The sequence below is a fragment of the Stegastes partitus genome, unplaced genomic scaffold, assembly GCF_000690725.1.
Source record: "Stegastes partitus isolate 25-593 unplaced genomic scaffold, Stegastes_partitus-1.0.2 Scaffold37, whole genome shotgun sequence".
NCBI classification, from domain to species: Eukaryota; Metazoa; Chordata; class Actinopteri; family Pomacentridae; genus Stegastes; species Stegastes partitus.
Window position 1 is genome coordinate 530361 of NW_007577768.1, and position 13229 is coordinate 543589.

The following is a 13229-nucleotide window of genomic DNA, read 5'->3' on the forward strand; positions in this document are numbered from 1 at the left end:
CCAACCGCACAGTACTGTCCAGATGACCACACAAATATTTGGAGTACGCAGTGATACTTGGCAGTCTGCTTCTCTTTGAAATAGCATGCAAGCCACAGGTTGTGAAAGACTGGTAGGAAAAAATGCACTTTCCCAAGGAGAGACAAGTGTTGAAATTCATCTGAATGTTGCACTGTGCTGCACAAATGATTTATAATCAGTCCACCCTCCAATCTGCAAGCTAGTTCATCTCACCCGTGTGGTAAAGTCTGGTCTTCGGATATCAGAATTCACAGAACTCTTTGGTGGGCTGAGTGCACCACAAGAACATGAAGGCTCAGTTCATTTAGCATCTTAATAAAATCCATGCCATATGGTTTCTACGTCTTAGCCTTTAAAATCGCAGCAACCTTACTAATCAAAGGCGCTGTGTCTCAGGAGCACTGATTCCAGTTGTGGCCTGATGTTGGCAAAGCACCACATTTTCCCTCTTTACATTCTTCTGCCAAAGGGTGAATAAAAAGACATCAATTTACAGCACATTACCACAAATGCTACATCTATGGGTGCTGACGTTAAACACCTGCTCAAGCCGGCCGCAGTCCATGTAGCAAATACTGCTGTTCACAATTATGTGTAGCACTTGTAGCGAACAGACCTTCTCAGATCACATCCCTAAATGAAAGGGTCGACTCACTCAAAGAACAAAAAGGCTTCTTTTTTTCTCTGTTACCTCTAGCCGTTTTCAGCATGCACATCATTTTGGTTTTATTTGTGCTGGTTTTAGGACATCATCATCTACATGAATATAACAGCCTTCAAACTGCTGCTCAGCTTTTTCCATCATTAATCATATTTAAACTATTGCAACCTATTCACTCGAGTTCATCAAATTTTTACTGAAGACATAGCCCAGTCCTGCTGTTTTCCAAGCAGGAAGGCCTTCATCTTGTAAATTCAGTTTTTTAAATTCAGTTGCAGTGTTCATCGCCTGCAAACTTGTGCTTATAGGCAACTCAAATAAGACATGTCGCCTTACAGATGCAGCACTGCCCTTCTGACAAGCAGAGGATGGATAAGCAGCAGAGGCAAACGTTTTATCAGAGTCTTTGTACATATCAAGTCATGTAAGTATACTTAAAATCCTTGGTGGTCCAATGCTGCTATCAGCATCTGGAATGTAGCACAGTGAGGACTGCACCCAAAAAATTCTGCTCTGTATCTTTGCAATTAGCTGAAGATAAACTTGCATTTTACACTGTCCTGATTTATCCTTTGTTTCCAAAATTATTTACAAAATGATCTTTCCCACAAGAAAGTACAAACATGTAGCCTGTGTTTATGGTCACTGACTTTTGTTAATTTGTTGTCTGTTCTAAATGGCTGTGAGGGTGAAGATGAAGATAATGAAGCCGTGTTTATGTTCTCGAGTGCTCGGTGGTAATAGGCCCGCAACTGTTTGCGTGTTTTGTGTTCGCGTGCAGATTGGTCCTCGCACACGAATGTATGGAGGACATCTGTGAGGTTCATATAAGACAGCCTGCCTGTCCATGTGTCAATGTGACGGAGGGCTTGAGGAATGGGAGGAGGCATACAGTGGCAGACAGGGCACTGACCCCATTTGTCTGAGATGAACCCTGCTGAGAGAGGTCTGAGGCCGGGGACACAACTGCTCAATCACACTCAGGGTGTTTACATGCACTTTTGGAGCTGGGTTATAGTGAGACTTCTGCATTACGTTGATGTTTTTTTAATGTAATTTAAATGAGCATTTTGGTTTTCTCAATCAGATGAGAAAACAAAGTATACATCGACAAGAAATAGCATTTCTTGGCGTTGTATACATGCGCTTGTGTTTCTAAAGGAGTTTTAACATGTGCCAACATGCAAGACAGAAAAATCAAGGACAGTATTGCTATGGTTGTAATTTAGGAGTCCAAAAAAAAGAAGGAATAGCTGCACATTAATGTGTCCTAATGATTGTGTCCAAAGTTCAACTAAAACTGAAACTGACACAAAAACAAATGTATCCAAAGGAGTCTGTTTCCACAGTTGGCCTGCAAACTGTCTGTAAAACTGAGATACATTTACACAGCAAGCAAAAACTTTGCGCTGTTCCACTTGGAGGTTGCTCTCATTGTAAATCCAAATGCTCCTATGATAAATCAAATAACATGAAAAGCTCATTAATTCAAATCTCAGTGGCACATATAACTATTACTGATGAATGCATTTCATGCAGCAAATACAGATTTTACACTCACTGAGTTATTGCGGTGTATATAAACCCATTCCTAATTGAACTTGATTTTTCCCAGTAATCTGGTTTCCTGTGTGTATGAATACGTAGTGACTGACTCAAACCTGCCATCACCGTCGCCAGCATGAAGACCACCTTCTGACACAAAGCTCTCTGTGCTGCTAATAAAAGCCTTCAGGCTACAAGGAGGCAGAACAAATCTGACTAACATGCAGTTGTGTATGACCAATTCAGAGACTTTGTAACTATCAAAGTGTTTGGTGATACATTAAAAATAATAGCAGATTTAAGGTGGAAATGCACCAGGACATAAATCATGATGCATATTGATGTCACACAGCGAGCGAGGCTAACAAAAGCAGTGGCAAAACTGACACTTTACGGTTTTAAAGCGATTGCTTCAAAGCTACCACCAAATACCTTCCATGGTTTGTATGAACCAAAATCACAAAGGAGACCACAGTTTGAGTTACATTTAGGGAGGAAATATGAAAATGTATACTGTAATAACTGGGCAGTGTTTCGGAGCAGACGTACCTTGGGCTAACTGAAAGGGATTAGAACAAAAACATCCTGACATGAGAGGGTGGCACATTATAAAAAATGACTCATGCTTGGTAATCAGATCCCAGACAAAGAGGAAGTTTTCACTTGGGCTTTTTGATATAAAAGAACCAAGCGAGGAAATATCACTCTGAAAGGACACCTCGAAACAATTCCCGGGGACAATAAAACTTACCAAGTTCCCAAACAGTAACCTTTGTATAGGGGGAATAAAAGAAAAATCTCAAACTGATTCCACACCTAACGGCCTTCTTGGAAGTCCCTGTTCCAGTCACCTCTTTCCTTTTCTGTTGTAAAATGATCCCAGTGCAAACTGGGATTTTACAATTGACTGCAATTCCTGGGAAAAGCATGTAATCTCCAGTTTTCAGAGAAATTGTACAGTGCAGCACAACCGAGCCAATCAAACTCATGCTGAGGACCACCTTGAAAGCTGCTTTTTCAAATAATAGAAGTAAAATATTTTCTCTTAGCTTAATTTAAATAAGGGTGGAACTGATTCATCTGATTGATGCATCTGTTACCTAATTTGTTTGAATGACTCTCAGATGAAATGTTCACGTTTAGGGATCATTTATGTCTTTCTAATTAAGATATAAATTGCTTAGAAAGGGGAAGACACTGCTTAGATCTGAAATTTTGCTCTTAGATAGCAAATCTGCTCTTGCTGGTCAGTATTAGAAAGAATAAGTGGAAACAGTGCCGGATATTTTTACTTGAACTGATCTGCTCAAAGACAAATTGATAGCCAGCTAATGACATAGGTGGGCCCTCCTTTATCAAACATTTTAGACAGTACATTAAAAAAAACTTGCAGGTGCACATGTGCACACACAGACACACACACACACACACACATATACACACACTCCTCTGCCTGGCTTATTCAGAGGCCATGAGTTGAAGGAGCACTCAATAGCTCGGGCCTACCTGATGGAGAGCTTGAGAGGCCAAGCAGGAACAGATGGGCTGAGGACGGCGGGGTACTGGGAAAGAGGGAGTAAAGGGAGGGAAAGAAGGGAGAGAGCATCGACAGTCAGGGACCACCATCATTGCTGCCCACACCAGACTGCACTTACCACCAGCCTACCGCCCGCCCGACCCATCCCATCCCACCAAATTCATTTTCAGTGCAGTGTAATGAATCTGCAATTTGCACACATATGTATAGTGCCTAACATGGTACTACTTTGGGATCTGTTTAACCCCGATGGAAACATTTACAAACAAGTGACCACAAAGAGCCATCAATCTGCACATTAACCTCTAACTTGCCTTTGGGGGATTGTGCTATTCACTATTATAGAGTTCAGAGAGGACCAAAGAAACTGGAACAGGGAGGAAATGGAAATACTCCCGTTCAAAGCAGAGTACAGAGGTAATTAGCCGGAGTACTAAAAGGACCAAGCATTGGTCACTTCAATCGTGGTCTTCTGTCGACTTTATGATTAGAGAAGAATACATGATCAAAGAAAAGTGGGAGATTTGAGACCCACGAGAGGTGGAATAACCCCTTCTAAGTTCTCTGAAATGGAATCTGAAGAGTGTTGAATCTTGTGGAAGGCATCAATCTAAAGCAAATGATTGATCACTCTGATACATTTCCTTAGAGAAGCAATGGAAGCCACCACTGCTACACGTATCTCCACGGAGCTGTTACTCTACGACACTGGTTATAGCTCCATCAGTTACAGGAGACTCCGTCTTCACGACTTGTGCAACACGGTATGTGTCTCGTGCCACCACGCTAGGGAGCCCTGGGTGGCTTCACTTACTCATGCCATGTGTATACTTTAGCCAAACAAGGCCTAAGGACACTCCAGGGTGGTACAGAAGAAGGAGGGGCGAGGAAGCTAAAGGCGAGGTAGTGTGGTCTGATGGTTGAAGCCAGTGATTTAGAGGCTGTTGATACCGGGCAGACAGCCCAGGCTCAGTCACTGACTCACTGTGGATGACGCTGCATAAGTCACTACACTTAAAATGTCCTCATGTGTTTAGAGCTGTTCAAGTGGAAATCAGGCGCACTCACACAGCTGGAAATCGCTACTGGATCTGATTTTCTTGTTTCTCTCTTGCTTTTCCCTGAAGCTTTCATAAACAGATGGCAGAGGCTCATTAAGCTGTTGTCAGGACTATTAATGACATTGTGAACACTTTCCGAGGTCTGTATGCCTTAAGGCGAACGATTGCCAAATCCGGGCCATTAAAGAAGGTGTGAGAGTAATACAATGCTGCTGTGTGCTGCAAGGTGAGGGATGGATGCCATGAAAGAAAAGTACACACATGGTTGAACGACTGTTAGCAGCAGGCTGACGTTAATGATTTCATGTTAGTAGCGGGGCTGTGAAAAACGGAATAATGTGATGTGATTTGAGCACTGTTGAAGTATGCTGAATGCTTTGACCCTGCAGTGCTACATTGCATGCTTACTGTATGAGTTATAAGTGCTTTGGTTCAATGATAGAAGAGCCACAGTCGTACTATCAGATGCTAACAATTCATGTGGATAATACTTTCTGTTCTTTTGCTGTGCAAGTTTACAAAATATTTATAGTCCTAACAAGTTTAAAGGGGCAAGTATACTTTGCAAAAACTGCATGTCAGATTGATGAACAGTTTCACAAACCGCCTTCTCCAACATCTTTGTGACATTAGATCGGGGTGGGTCTGCACATGACGGACAATTTCTATAACTTTTTGAAGCGGCCGATCTCTCATTCACACCTATGATGATTGGTTAGCTGTGCAGGTATAAGAGGAGACCTTTTTGGCTTTTGTTTTCATACTTGGCCCAAATATTTCTGTCACACATATGCAGCACTATGAATGTCTTCCAGGAGACAAAGTCTGAAAATGTGGGCTCACTATGTTGGCCAAGTCCTTGTACACACTTCAGAGTTCTGATGTGATCAGATAACTCCTCATACAAACCGTTCTGATAGTAGACCTGAGAGGCTACAGCCATGCATGGGGCACTGCGGAGCTATATTAGGGATGATAATGTTGGGTAGTTAAATGTTGACTGAATTCACCATCTTATTTTTGCATATTGGCATGCCGATTAGCATTCAGCACAATGTACAGTGTCGGCTGAATTTAAATTAATTATATTCATTTCAACCACAACATTAGCCATGTTTTTACTTGATATCTGCACTGCATTGGAGCAAACTGCAGTCCATCCTGCGGGAAAGACGGAAGTGTGTCTCAAACTGCATTCACTCCATTCAGAAAGCCACAGTGGTGCTAGAGGACAGATGTGACGTTACCCGATTCAGGACTTTCATGTTGCCATACATAGAAGGTATTCCAGGGTCCGCTGGACTCCAAGAAAGAATATGTGCAAAACATTTGTTGGTATTTATTATAGACTTTTATACTGTGTTAAATAAATTTTCTGATAAGTTGATGTATTTTTGGTTCAAAATGTATGACAAATGTCCCTCTTTTTTATATTTAAAAAAATTTCAAAAATAAAAAAATCAATACCTGCTACCGAAACCAAATGGCCTGGGGTCCAAAAGACTCCAAAAGTCCTGAATAGGGTTAAGGTTCATCCTCTGGGGACCCTGATTGTCTGCACCACCGTTAATGGAAATTCATCCAGTTATTACCGAGATATTTCAGAATTTCTGATCCAAGCATATTTAAAATAACAAGAGCTGAAAATGGACTTATTCCAATTTTTACAGCAATTTGGAAAATAAACGTTGTGCTGTTTATGTTTACAGCTGTTTTATTCAGTCAAATAGTAATAATCATACTTTTTCTAGCAGCTTCGCAGATGAACCCTGCTGAACCTGCAGTTAAGTGTTGGCCACCTCTACCAACACTCAGGGACAACATAGGTGGACTTATGAACTGTGAGGTGTGAGGTAGTGGTTTCTGCCTGCTCGGAATGGAAACATTGAAAATGCACAGATGGAGTTCTGTCATTACCCCCGTTGTGTGTTTGCTCACGATTATGATGCCGAGTTATGAAGCAAACAATGCAGCAACAGAATGGACAGCGAGAACAGAGCAAACTTTCAACGTCTCCTCAGTCTGGGAAACAGCGGAGGCGGCAATGAGAGCTCTCAGAGCACCAAAGTCATGTTGTTGATCCTTATGTGGTCACACTCAAACCTAACCATCATCCCTTGGGATATCCTTTCAGAGGGTCAGACGCTGAGTGCATGAGAATTCCCCCACTGACCCTGCAGAAATAAAAGGGCGAAGCAGGTGGTATCTTGTCATAAAATTATCCTTCCCTTTGCTTGTTTTACTTACACCAATATTGAGTTAACAAAATATGACGAGACAAATTAATGCAAAGAGAGTTTCAGAGTTCATCTACGTTCTGAAATGTCATCAAATAAAAGAGACTAAGTTTATTCTGAATAATGTGGAGGGCAAGTACTGCAAGACAAGACATTTTATATGGATGTCTGATTATTTCTTCCTGTGTATGCATGTGTGTGTGTGTCTGCTCTGAGCCTGTGCCTCACTATGTCAGCTTAGAACTGCAGTCTGTCGAACTGTGATTCTTTTGGTCTATCTCTCCCAGCAGATGTACTTTTCTCTGCTCCACAGCTGCATCCCACATGTTTTCACGCTGTTTGACAATGCAGCTATATTCTTTTCTGTGCTTGGAGCTCTAGTGTTAGTGGTGGTGGTGGCAGATTCCCTCTCTTCATATGATCCTATTCCTTTTCCTTCCTTTACATCCAGAATACAGCAGTAGCACTTTGGCTATACTTGGTCCTGAAATGCCTTCTAGTTGGGTAACGTAAAGAATGTAGAGGGTGGGGGGTCAGATCTGGCAGGGTCCGCCATGGCTTCATAGCACACACAGTCATTTCCATAATTGCCCACAATCAAACCAACCCCTCCTGGATTCCACCCGCTTCAGATTCCTGTAGATAAGCTGAGCCAGGGCTCTAGTGAGTGCTGGAGACCCCCAAGTAAGAACAGGTGCCGCTAATGTAACTGATTTCAGGTTCTCTGTGTATCCAACAAAAGGGAGGAAGGGGGGGGGGAGCTGTTGTTTCTCCAGTAATTGCCACGGTTGGACATTCCCGTTTGGATTGCTATCATGTGACTTTTCCGAAGAGGGGAATGAACAAGGAATTGTCCCACATTTGGTATTATCAGGAGACTTCAGGGGCAAATTAAGATGCCTTACAGTGTGTCCCGCAGTACGGCAACAAATTGCTCAGGTCATCAGTGATTGATTCCCATCGTAGCCAATTTTCCACGGCCTGCAACACATGTAATTCTTCTGCGGCTACCAGAGTAAACCCTCAAACCATATTAAGAAACAAAGTCAAACAACCCATGACACAGTATGTGATGTAACATTATGTTCTCCGTTTTCATAATGCCAGAGTCTTGCAGAAATATCAGTTGCCTCTGCCATAAAGTTAGTCATGCAGAGACAAATGCGTGTATCGTTTTTATAGGCTACATTATATACCGTATATTTTAAAGACGTGGCTCTGGTGCGTGAGTGTTAAGGAAATCCAACGTATGGATAGAGGTGAGAGATGTGCTCAGATTCTTTATGTAGTAGCCTGAAAGTACTAAAAGTAAAACATAATCCATTAAAATCAGAATTTTACATATGTACAATAGTATTATAGGAGAAATGCAATTGAAGTTGTATGCTGTATATTTTATGACAATAACCTTGAAAGAAGCATTTAAATGTTGTGCATGGCTGAGAGGGAGTCTGTGTTGACTTCATACTTATAACAAGGCATATTTCGTAAGCTGGCCATATGTTTTGTATGTGAAATCATTATCTGCAGAGTAATTACAAGTTTTTTTTTATCTTAAATGTAACGCAGCAGGAGTTTTTTTTTTTTTTTTTGGTATAAAATAGCCAGTATTGGACTCAAGCTTAGTATCTCAACTGTAACTGCACTTTGAAAGTCACATTCAGCTGCCACTAAGAAATAAAAACAGAGGAATGTGGTTTACACGACCAATAACCATGAAGGTTATTCATCTGCAGAAGCGGAGTAAGAGGGTTATCTTTTTATTAATGGATTGGGAAATTCAGCAGAAAGTTCGTATTTTATGTTTTCCCTGATCTATTATCAACATATGTCATTTACATTTTGTTTACATCAGAGGTTTAACTTGGCAGAAGATGAATGATTCTCGTTTATATTTACTGTTTTGTTTTTTTTTTCAGGTCCAGTGAGCACTCAGCACCACTCCCCCCCTCCCCTCGCTGCCTCCGGTCTCCGCGCGCCCCTCCGTCAGGTAACCGCTTACCTCGACGTGGACGCGGCTGCGGCCACATGCGCGCCCCCGCGGAGTCATACGTCACCGCGCTCGCTCCTCTTCTCGCGCGCTGGTTAAAAAGAAGGAGGAAAGAGCACGAGAAAACATGTGAGCGCTCTGAGGACTTTAGTGAGAGGCAACTTTTATTTTCTTATGTGTTTTTTTTCCAACCCGTGCATGTCCACACTCTCTCTGAAGGAATTACATCTGAAAAGGAACGTCACGGCTCTTTTTTGTGTTCATCAGGATAAATTGTCTTATTGCTTTGCTTTTATTTTTATTTTTTTCTACATTTTTAAAAAAATATTTTGTGCTATATAATCAAAAGAAGCAATAATTTATTTTTAAACACCTGCCTTCATAGCAGTGAATCAAATTTTGGGACACCTGCGTTTACAAACAACTAATTTGTAATTCTCTGAAACGAGAAAGACTGCTTGGAGAAATAGAGCTAAAATAAATATAGCCTACATATACCTTCTGCACTGCAGGTTAACCTCTCTCTTTTGAAAAAAAAGGAGGTATATCTTGTATTTTTCCTTTTATATATATATATTATTATTATTATTACTATTATTATTATTTTAATTTTATGATTTTTTGAAACTATGAAGCATTTGCAATTTGTGCTCGTCCTGGCAATCGCGGTCAACGTGTGGGAATGTGGGGACGCAAAGTTCGGCGAGAGGGGAGAGATAAGCCCCAGGAGGAGAAGATGTTACGACGGGAGCTTGCCCAAGCGGCTGAAGAAAAGGGAGCGAAAAGTGTTGCTTGACGGCAGCAGCAGCGGAGAAGTTTGCCACAGGTTGTATCCTCGGGTGTCCTGCTGTCCCACCAGGAGAGCCGCCTATCAGATCTTGCACCGCAGGGATGCCAGGGTAGGTTAAAGTCCATCCACCACGTTGCATTTGCCTCAAATTAAAAGGACTGGGTGTTTTTTATTTTTACTGCCGGAGCGCCTCAGGAGATGCGTTTACAGCCCTTGTGTATTGTCATCCTGCGTGTTATTGCCGACAGCTGAACGTTGGGATGGTCGAAGGAAGCTGCCCCGGGGCTGTGCTGCTCCACAGTCCCGAAGAGAACATTCAGATACACTCAGTGACACGTTGTACTCACCTTACCACACCTTGTGTTTTTACACATTTGTTATTAGAGTGTGAAATCCCTCGTTTGCGACCTACTGCGCGGGTTATCGCGGTTTATGTTTTTAGCCTGTCTTTTTGATATCAACAACCTTCTGATAGCAACTTACTCTGCTCGTATCTGTCTTTTTCCTGACGGTTTACTCGCTTGTTTTACCTGCTCTGAAATTGAAGCAACTTGCATGCGTCCGGGATAAATGTACATTTTGTTTACCAGGTATGTGTCTTTGCACAATCTGGTGCAGCTCTAATTCAGCGTGTCCAATGCGCTTCGGCGTTACCATGGCAATCGCTCGCCGATTTACGTTACTTGTTCAGTGAGCTACAACTGTCAGGACAGAGGCTACTAGCTAAAGTGTTGAACCCGAAAAGGTAGGAGCCCGGTTGTACTTTTTAATCAACCGTCGACGTTTTTGTTTTTATTTTTTACCGCAACTGGGAGCTGATAGTGGTTTGTTTTCCTTGTCGTGTTTCACAGAGTTAACGTACAGACATTTGTTTGTTTCACGTATTTGCTGGAAACTTCCATTAAATGTACCAAGCTAGCGCCTTTTTACCAACAGTCCTGTCGCTGTAGCGTCGACCGAAGTGGTAAAAATGCGTGTTAAAATGTCGTGTAGCATTAAGCTAAAGGGTTTAAACCTCTCCTCGAAATGCAGGAGGAAAAAAAAAGCCACTGTATGCGCCAGAACTTGTAGCGGATTCTCATCGGGCCATTCTCATGTAAACCACCCCTCGAATCATTCAGTGGCTGGGTGGTATCTCACTTTGTGTTGCGACAAAAAGCCATATTGCATCATTTAATTTGCTCAAGTCATGCAAATAAGAGGGGGGGAAACTGAATGGGACGAACTCGACTTCTCCTCCTCCCCACTACACTGCCCACACACGGAGCCCTTTCTGATTATGGCAAAAGAATAACAACAACACCATTGTGTTTGTTGGTTTCACTAATGGGAGAAGCTGGAGAACATCACTCTCCCCCAGTCATCAGCCCTGTCCAAGTGTTAATGCCTTTGAGAGGGTGTGTGTCCTTCACTATATCCCCCTGCCAGCAAACTTACACCTATTCCCTGAGGACAAGTGTTTTGTTAAAGCTTAGTGTTGCCTACCTCAGTGCTCTGCCCCCCTTTTCACTCTTAGTCTCCCTGACCATGAGAAGTTTGCAGATTTTTTTTATTTTTTTTGCAGCTGAATGGTATTTTTTGTTTTTAAATGAGCTAATATTTATTAATATGTTTGTTCCGGCAATTTTGCTGTCAAGCCATGATGCAGATGCGATCATAAAAAAGAAGTAATCCTGTAACAGCTGTTCTCCCACATGAAGCTGAACATTGCAGGTGTGAAGCCAGTATTATAAAATGCAATGTAAACATTGGGAATAGCTTGGGAATAAGTTACTGACAATTTTATTTCCTTACGCCATTATAGTTCCATGTTTCTGATTATGGCTCTGTTCTTGACCTCAGCAAAAGTGCAACAGCTGACCCTCATTACTATTTTCTCCCTGATTTTTGAGGAACATACACACTGAGATTCAGCAAAAGGCAACAAACAAAGGTCCACTTGTTCTGGTTTGGATGATGGCAACATTGGAGCCCATCCCAGCAGCATATGGACACAGGGCATGGCTGAGAGCACACAAATGCTACTCTCTGTGGACCCTGTGCCAGCCCATGGCACACAGAATCAATGGGCAATTTAGAGCAGGCGAGCAGGCATGCCTGTACACTACATGGCATGAGTGTAGAGGGCACCGAGACAGAGGAACACACCACACATACAGGGTCATAGCCAGCCTGGAGCTCCCTTTTTGAGGAAAATATTAACACTACAAATTATAGAGCAAAATGTCATTTCGATTGGAGTTCATATGAAAACCCAGATAAACTTGAATTTCGTCTTCCTCATCATTTAGTCCTTTATACTGCCTTCTATAATGAGGTAGTCCCTGTGTATATGTCAATATATCTTTCAGCTGGACTCACAGATTTTTCCATAGGTTCAGCCACCTGTTGGATAAACACAGCTCTGTACAACGTCTCAGCAGAAAGTCTTTTCCTGAGTTGCAGTTTGTTCTGCAACCAGAGTGAATTGTAAGGTGTCCATATGTTAGCCTTGGGTCCCCCGGTCTAATTGACTTCGACAGACTGCTAATTTGTTGATACCAGAGTGGGAATGATGTGCCTGTCTATCTCTAAATTGGTGTTTACACATGGACCTCACACAGAGCAAAGCACTACCAGCCTGCCTGCCTGCCTGGCTGCCTGGCTGCCCAAGCAGCACCACTCTTGACCTAAAACAGATTACATTGTGTTTTATTATAGCTAATTTGTTATGTAAATAATCCTGCTAATTTCTTTTGGATTAACTCTATGTGTACTTTTGCGTAATGACCCCCAGGCTCTTATTTGGCTTCATTCATTTCATGCTCTGAGATCTGTCAGAAGTGGGAATTGTAATTTGACTTTAACTGTTTGTGAACTTGGGTAAGTAGGCAGAGAATTAGAAGATTTCTTTGTTTATTTCTCCAAAAAGAAAGGGGGTTCCAACCTCAGTGCTTAGCAATTTGGTATCAAAGAATAGAGACTATATAAGAGTATTAGGATTGCATGATGTGAAAATATTAATTTAATTTAACAAAAAATAAAATTGCAGATTTTTGAAACTTTGAAAACTAAGACGAACGAGAAAAAGAGTCAACAGCACTACTTACTAGTGATGAATTGGAGTGCCTTTTTGATGTGTTGATTTAGACTGAGTAGAGATGCTGCAGAGTTTGTAAATATATAAATATATATTCAAGCTCAAGCACTTTAGTCATTAAATGATGACATTAAATTTGTGATGTGTCTTGGGCAGTCAGAAATAGGTCCATGACATTTAGTGTTGCTTTACACATTGTTGCCAGCTAGAGAGTCTCTCGTTGTGTCAAATGGGAGAGGGGGTTTGTTAACGTAAAGCTACTAATGTGAATGTGCTGTTGTATCTTGAGTATTTTTGTAGGGTTAAGA

At 41.7% G+C, this 13229-nt stretch overlaps 1 protein-coding gene across 1 annotated transcript in view; it reads left to right on the forward strand.

Moving 5' to 3' along the window:
* The first annotated feature begins 9368 nt into the window (after positions 1 to 9368).
* Positions 9369 to 13229, forward strand: part of hhip (hedgehog interacting protein) — a 33799-nt gene continuing 29938 nt past the window's right edge. The window contains exon 1 of the mRNA XM_008302685.1: positions 9369 to 9951. Coding sequence (XP_008300907.1) covers positions 9682 to 9951 — 270 coding nt within the window. The 5' untranslated portion in view covers positions 9369 to 9681. The remainder of the gene's footprint in view (positions 9952 to 13229) is intronic.